This window comes from Armigeres subalbatus, chromosome 2, assembly GCF_024139115.2.
Source record: "Armigeres subalbatus isolate Guangzhou_Male chromosome 2, GZ_Asu_2, whole genome shotgun sequence".
NCBI classification, from domain to species: Eukaryota; Metazoa; Arthropoda; class Insecta; order Diptera; family Culicidae; genus Armigeres; species Armigeres subalbatus.
In genome coordinates, this window is record NC_085140.1 from 1,925,459 (window position 1) to 1,933,934 (window position 8,476).

Sequence of the window (8,476 nt, forward strand, 5' to 3'; positions counted from 1 at the left end):
ACTCGTGGTGGGTGGCTTACATTGACCTCTCTTGAGCCTCTTCCTATCATGTACTTCGTCTTCGACGTGTTGATGACTAGTCCAATCCGTTTAGTTTCGCTTTTCAGTCTGATGTAAGCTTCCTCCATCCTCTCAAAGTTACGTGCCATGATATCAATGTCGTCGGCGAAACCAAATAACTGAACGGACTTCGTGAAAATCGTACCACTCGTGTCAATCCCTGCCCTTCGTATTACTCCCTCCAAAGCGATGTTGAATAGCAGACACGAGAGACCATCGCCTTGCCGTAACCCTCTACGCGTTTCGAAGGTACTCGAGAATGCCCCTGAAACTCGAACTACGCACATCACCCGATCCATCGTCGCCTTGATCAACCGTATCAGTTTATCCGGAAATCCGTTTTCGTGCATTAGCTGCCAGAGCTGGTCCCGATCGATTGTATCATATGCGGCTTTGAAGTCGATAAATAGATGATGTGTGGGCACGTTGTATTCGCGGCATTTCTGCAATACCTGACGTATGGCGAACACCTGGTCTGTGGTAGAGCGTTCACCCATAAATCCCGCCTGGTACTGCCCCACGAACTCTCTTGCAATTGGCAATTGAACAGTATTTGATAGCTCTAAGTAAAAAAACCCTGATTAATCCACCTAGCGGTGATGGTGTCTTTCTCGTGCATTATAAAAATAGTATTTTGGCCATTACTTTTGAGCCCATAATCCGATCTGGCCAATTTTCAATAGGAAACAATGGGAGAGTATTCTGAGTCGAATGCATCTTGATGCGAGTAAATCGCTTAAGGATAAGTGTCTGAAAAAAATGAGTGACGCTTTTTTTTTGGGTGGGTGGGCACAGACACACACACATACATACACACGGGCTGCGAAATGGTGAGTTGACATTTGAGAAGGAGCGGCCTACACAGCTCTGGTCCTCACAAGTTCCAATCTCACGCTTCCACGGGTCTTCCGATGACAATCGACCAGGCCTTGTAAAAAGTGCAGATTTGTGAATATATTCTATGATAATTTGTTGCATGGAAATTCTCAGATTCGTCGAAACAGAGGAGATACACATATTCGATGTACTGTGTTTGTCGCACAAATACTGCACGAGAGAGTTGTCGTGCTTCATTTTTGCGTATGAAGTATTGTTGCTCGGTGTTGCAACCAATATTTTTTTTTTTTTTTTTGTATCTTTATTAAAGAGACTTTCAGCCCGAGGCTGGCTCGTCTCCGTGTTGCAACCAACTCACAACATCATTTAGCGACAAAGCTTCTCTCTCGCTTTGCTTGTGGAGGAGATACATGTTTAAGGTGATTATAGAATGAAGCCAGAAATCGGCCATTTTGTAAACCACGTGCTTTTCCAATATTTTTTTTCAAGAGCACGAGATAAAAGAACCATAACGCGTATGGGACTGAAATAATGGTAGATCGATTGCTTAGTTATGCTGAACAATCATAAATTGTGTTTCGGTACTGTACGAAAACTATTACGCCAGATTTGGGGTTTTGGAAATGTATGTAGATAAACATGTGCACAGCTACTTTATTTTACCGGAGTCGGTAAAATTTTACTGAGTTTTTGGACTACGGATCACCCAGTAATTTTAACAGCAATATTTTGCATTACTGAGTTGTCAGCATAAACGAGAAATGTCAAATGAACATTACAATCGGTAATGAAGGTAGTTTGTTTATGTGAACATAACTGAGTTAGTCAGTAAATGAGGATTTATTTTTTGGGAAACATTATCAATTTCCCACCTTATCAGCCGCGACGATTTGAAATCGTCGCAAAACAAATTGACGCCAAAATCGTCGCCATAATGGCCATAAGATCTGTCAAATCAACTGTGAACAAAATTTTATATACTCAATAATCACATTATTTCCCAAAATTGAGCCCTGTTTTTAATGCAGATTGACATTATTTTCTAATAAAACTAACATAATTTTTGAATAAAGATGTTGGCGACAATTTTGATAGTGCCTAAAAAATGGTCGGCGCGTTTTGTTACCAAGGAAACAGACAATATTTTACTGATTGAAAATATATAAGTGCTATGGGGAAATTTCAGGGATTTTGTGATAAATTTTGCTAGATTTTGCAGACATTGCAGAGTTGGGTGTTTCTGTCGATCCTGAATATCCACCTTTCTGGTCGGAATCATCTGCCACTACTTTTCGATATTGATCTCTGCCCAGAAAAAGGTCGAATTGACACAGATTCAAGACAGCCAGATAATCATCCGCACGCGGCTTCTCCGCAAATACCTCACCCCGCAGTCGTTTGCTATATGCGACGGCATTACTTCAACAATGAGAAACTGGATTCGCCCTGTCCCAACTGGACTGCAATGTTGTCCGACATAGTCAAGGGTAACTTCATCAATGTTCTACCGATAATAGTGATCGGTGGATCAATTGGTTATTTCTGGGCTGGTGACGACGACGGTTCCATTCCCGTTGACGCTGCGCTTCAAGCCGCGATTGTGCAGCTGGGTATCGAATTGGTATGGGTATCATCCGCGTCGTGGTACTTTTTGAACGTGTTCGGTCTGAGATCCTAGGGTCTGAAGAGCATATACATATACTGGTTCAAAGACCAGGTATCCGGAGCAACGGTAGTAATGCCGCATCTCAAAGCCGCCGAGCGAGGGGAGGCGCTCGAAATCATCGAGTACCATAATGCTCAGAGACGAACATTGAAATGGAGATGCTGATGGCGGCCAGTTGCGTATCCCCGTCAGATGCTGTCTACCACAGCCGAGAGGAGGCTGCTATCAAAAACTAGAATCGAAGCTAAATATGGCAATTAGTTGTTATTTTTACTGGTTAGCGATTATTTTTCACTTTAGAAAATCGTCAAATAAGACTTGCGTCCGACAAAGTGGTAATAAATGACAAAGTAAACAAAAGCAAAGGGCACTAATTGTGTTCAGTGTTTTTCTAAGGACTAGTCGGTAATTTTTCATTTTTCACCGGTGCTGCTGTTTTGATTTCTACCGACTTTTTGTACAGTTTAGCAATTTACGGATTTAATGATTTGTCCAGTAAAAATAAGTAAACGTCAAAGCCATAAACATATTTTTTTACCGAAACTCGGGAATTTATTACTGAAAATCATTGGAGGTCCATTAAAAAACTAGTATTTCAGTAAAAAAGAAATTTTGCAGTTGAAACTCAGTAAACAAAATACCGAACATCGAAATGCTGGTTAAGTGTGTACAAATAATCCGTGTTATTTCGAGAAACCGTGTAAAAAAAATCCGTGCTATTTCCGAGGCTATTTCGAGAAACCGTGCAAAAAAAATCCGTGTTATTTCGAGAATCCGTGTAAAAAAAGCCGTGTAAAAAAAATCCGTGCGAAAATAATCCGTGTAAAAAAAGAAACGGGTGTATAGATATCCAAATATTTGTATCTTCACAGATAGTCAAGCGGCACTCAAAGCATTGAGTAGCTTTAAATGTACATCAAAACTTGTCTGGGACTGCTTTCTTTCATTGCGAAAAGTGTGCCAAGAGAACTCCGTAAATCTGTACTGGGTTCCAGGACACTGTGGCATTGAAGGTAATGAAAAGGCAGACGAGCTTGCAAAACGAGGTTCAAACACACAGTTTATTGGCCCAGAACCTTTCTGCGGTATATCATACTGTACTATAAAAATGGAATTGAAATCCTGGGAAGCACAAAGGTTGATGACCAACTGGTTGGTTGCCGAAAAGTGTGCTCAATCAAAGAGATTTATAATTCCCAATGTTAAAGTAACCGAAAAGCTCTTGGAGCTCAGCAAGAGAGCTTTTTGCACCTTCACTGGCCTAATAACCGGACACTGCCCGAGCAGATATCACTTGAAAAATATTGGCCAGATTCAGAATGATATCTGTCGTTTCTGTAACATGGAGCGTGAAACCTCGGAACATCTGCTTTGCAGTTTGTAACCCGCCATTTTAGGGTTACAATTAAAACTGCTTTTAATTTTAGGCCAATTTAGTTCAGACCCCAGAAAAAGAATTGTAAATATATGTTTATGTGTTTGTTTACTAATTTATTATTAAATGTCTATGTATGAAATAAATTTCTATGGTCCATATTTATATGTTTGATTGATGTTTATTCTGTACATAGTAGTTATAGGGTGTATGCAAACAATTATTATAGAAAAAGATGACGCTTGTGTCCAATTTTGTTATATTAGTGTTAATTGTTTGTCTACTTCCTGGTTGGTGTTGAGAAAAATATGTATTCGCATTATTTATCGAATTATTTATTTACATACTTTATTTAAAGATTTATTTACACTAGATTAATTAAATTAATTATATACACTATTTACAATTGAATACATAATATGAATGAAAAAAAAAACAAAGAAAACAAGCACTTAGGGTCTAATTATGTAAAGATTTTGCATGCAATCTAGTCCATTGAATTTATTTAAATTCAAATTTGAATTGGAAACAAAACACCAACCAAAACCCCTCCAACAGTACTAAAAATATCGCAACGAGAAACGCAACAAACGATACAGGAAGAATGAAGTTGAAGGCGATGGGCATGACCATAGCAGCGAGAAAAGGATATAAAAGGCCCGGGAGCAATAGACCCGGCCTCTTAGTTTTGATTCGGTCCAGAGGAGTGAGGAATTGTGGTAACACCCGCGAATACGCCCGTTCATTGCGATTCGTAGTTCCGCGAGTTTGTGAAAAGTTAAAGTCTAAAACTTACAAACTAAATTAAAATCTTAAACCCTAGTGAATTAAAACTTAACAGCTAAAACACCAAATCAGTTAAAATTCGCTAAAAGCTAAATGTGGTACGGACCTATGCTTGGCTGCACTACGAACGATCAGAAAAGACACCCAAAAATTGAACAATCAAAAGTGATATTCTGATCGAGCTAAGCCGGCTTGGTCATTATCGTACATAGCAATATTATCCGAGCGAGCGTAGTGCAATAATTTTGAACAAGAACGATAGATAGTGGTCCGTAGCTGGCGGTAGAAAAGTGCGTATCGTGGATAGAAGAGACACAAGCACATGGTGGACAAGTGTACTGGTGTTACGAAAAGTCTGTTGCCGCCAGCTCATGGTGTCTTCTCGCTCGGATCGGACCAAGGAAGTGATAGTGCGCGTGCGAAATGTACCACTCCCTGGACTAGCGGAATTATGCCAAACGCTACACATTGGCAATTGTGTTACCAGTGGTTCCCTTGCTAGAAGTGGGAACGAAGCTACAAAGTGTCTCCAAGGCACGGTATGTTGAAACCAAGTCCTATCGTCTGCTAAGAAGTGAAAGCCCCTCGCTGCTTCGAGGATCGCCCCTGGAACCTGTGATGCTGCATGTCGACCACCGCTCATCGATCGGCCGCAACGTAAATGTACACATGTGACGAATGAGAGTATGAATTCAAGGAGTAATAAATCGCAAGTATAAAATTTATGCTGAGATACACGCTAATAAATCGTCCCTAAAAGTGATCACAATTGTGTCTATAAAAAAAAGTATTAGTTTTTTGAATAAATGCATTATTGTTTTCCTATCTGAACTAAATTGATTAGAATTAAGTATAAAAATATTACATTCCATTTCGCTTATTTTTTCTGCTTGTTTTCTGTGCCTAATTTGTATTTCATCTGCCCAAAAGCCACGAGGTAAGCTAGTCCACCGAAATTAACCAATCTCTCTCTCAGGAACACGACTACACTTAAACGACCCAAACAAATCAGACTATCGTAAACGAGGCTGTTGTAGAGCCCACCCCAAGTGGACACCGTGGCTAGACCAGTGTCCAGGGGATTAGCCAAGGGTCCATCTGACCCTTGTAGACAGTAAGATAGTTTCAAGTTGCGATGCATTGTACAAGGGTAGATCTAAATTTCTAAATAGTGGCTTTATGCAACCAGGAGATATTTGGACTGCAAATCCTGGAAAGGTAGTGGGTTTTATTAACTCAATTATACCGGACTGGGAAAAGACGCGTCTTAGGTTGTTTACTTGACAAATGGTGATCAACCTACAAGATGCGAATACATAGTTAAGAGTAATCAGGGGTATGCCACAAAAGTTCAACTCAATGGACGCAGTGGTTCTACGCCCCAACAAAAAAAAAACTACTTCGCGACGATTAAAACACGCACTGAACTGATTAACTTTATTACCGTTCGCGCAATGCAGAACACAATATTTCGGCAAATCGCGCAATCGTTCTGCTGTTCGAAACAGGAGAAAACACGCACTCAGTCCGAGTGATCAAAACCTTACAGTGAATTAACTCATTAACTCGGGATTGATCCTTTTGGCGGAGGAAGCGCATGTGAGGCTACCACTTGAATAAGATGTCACAGAATACGTGCCATTTAGAGAGTTATGATTCTCTACAAAGTTGTGTTGAACTTAATCCTAGAATTAAAAAAAACACATAAATAAACATTATAAATAAATAATCATTATAATTCAAATCTTATTATTATGGTATTCATTCGCTTGGTGGCGCTATTTTCCATCTCTGAAGGCACCATAAATCTAAAACTAGCTTGTGTTGAAGAAAGGTCCTCCCTCATCCAGGACATGCGAATTGAAACTTGGTGAGAGAATTCCATTATATAGGGTTCAGGCAGGTATTTTCGTCTTTTCGTCATAGTCTCGAAAACCAATAAAAGAGAAACTTTTTTGACAAACTCATCCGTATCAATTCTTAAGCTCAGGAGATACGTTCTGCTATAGTGGAGTTCTAGCTAAAGGACGTTCCTTTCGATGGTTTTAGCCCCTATGACGATGGATGGAAATACCTGCCGTGTCCCTATATTTACCAAACTATATTGAAACTATATGATTATATACCATAAAAAACCATCAGGGCACCCGATTGAAGCGATTTGGATAGGAAGAGAGGAATTGCCAACTTTCTATTGTTAACATCTCGTGGATAGAGGGCGGGCTCTTCTCCCCATCTATTGGGTCAATCTGGGAAACGAGGTGTAGGTTATATTATTATATGTACTAACTTTCTTCTGGAAGAAAATTCTCTATGGGAAGATCCATTAATTACGTAACGCAAAAATTTGGCATTTTCAATCCCCCTTCCCCCCTATGCCACACTTTTTGTATGAAACATCTGAAAATTTCGTATGGACCGTCACACTTCGCTTAACTCCCCTCCCCCTCTAAGCGTTACGTAATTTGTGGACGCACCCTATTCAACCCGTGGATTCGCATAAGTGTCTCTGCTTATGGAACCACCCGCCCATGTTTGGCCCTTCATACAGCAGTTTGATGAAATACAAACAATAATATAATCATGATCAAATCGTTTGTCAGATATAGCCAGTGCTATCGGCAGGTGCCTTGCTACTATAGATGGTAAAATCATCATCATCATCTTATGAATTCTTTCGTGTTTCTAATCACTTTTGTTTCTTCTTTTTTTTCTCTCGTTTCAGATTGGCGCTTGAATCTAGGCTTATATGTACTCTGATAGATTTGAGCATTCGTCATGTTTTTATGATTATCTGTATGAATTCATACGAATACTTTTGTCAATCATTGTATAAGCCAGGGCACTAGACTAAAAACTGTGTACCATCCGAAGACATCGAGGACCCAAGGAGTGTATATTAACCCTCTTAGCAATGTATTGCAATAATATTGCAATACAGAGCGGTTGGTACGAGATGTCCCCGTTTTATGGTTTAAATGTGGATTCAAGTTGAGGATTGATATCCGCAATAATTATTAATAACACTGCCTAGTAGGCCTGGCCGCTTCTGATACGTCAAGAATAAAAAACCCATCAAAAAGACGGATCCTGAAGTCCAAAAAAATGGGTCTATAAAATGTTTATACATAGTCACATACACACGAATATACACACATACAGACATCAGCTCAATTCATAGTGTTGCAATATACTATGGGCCTATTGGCCACATATCAAAGGTCAATTTTTATTTAAATCCTATAGCATTTACATAAACTTAGTGGGACATTTGAAATCTATATAACTCACGTGTAATTTCGTGTAAACACAAGGTTCAACCAGTGGGTAAGAGTAGACATACAGCAGTTTCAGTGTACTAAAAAGTTGTGTGTGCCATTTTGCGCCGGAACAAGTTACACGATTCTAAAATACCCCTAGAAAAAACACATTTTCTCAGATAACTTTTCAATTTCAAGAGATAGAGCTTTGCAATCTTTTACAAAAACGTGTATTTTTGTTAGCCAAACAACTTTGTAGAAGGTGGTAAAAATGCCTGAAACATAGAAAAAAAGTTATGCTCAAAAAACTGATTTCAGGGACCTTCCACAGAAAATGTCACATATCTCGTACTATAGTCATAGCTATGGGGTCTCTTGAGTTATGTTTGTCTGACTGAACAGCTAGGAGGTTGCCAGCTAGTAGCGTCTGATGATGGCTGAAGCGTAGTAAGCCGAAACGCGTAACGCTAAATTGCTGTTTGATTTAATTGT

At 39.5% G+C, this 8,476-nt stretch overlaps 1 protein-coding gene across 1 annotated transcript; it reads left to right on the forward strand.

Moving 5' to 3' along the window:
- The first annotated feature begins 2,302 nt into the window (after positions 1-2,302).
- Positions 2,303-2,575, forward strand: LOC134208797 (ER membrane protein complex subunit 3-like). Its single transcript, XM_062684745.1, has one exon. The coding sequence runs from the start codon at positions 2,303-2,305 to the stop codon at positions 2,573-2,575; it is 273 nt and encodes a 90-aa protein (XP_062540729.1).
- Positions 2,576-8,476: the final 5,901 nt, after the last annotated feature.

Bases quoted from the DNA above. Each gene is read 5' to 3' on its own strand.
- LOC134208797 (XM_062684745.1), top strand. From the start codon at position 2,303: ATGCGACGGCATTACTTCAACAATGAGAAACTGGATTCGCCCTGTCCC.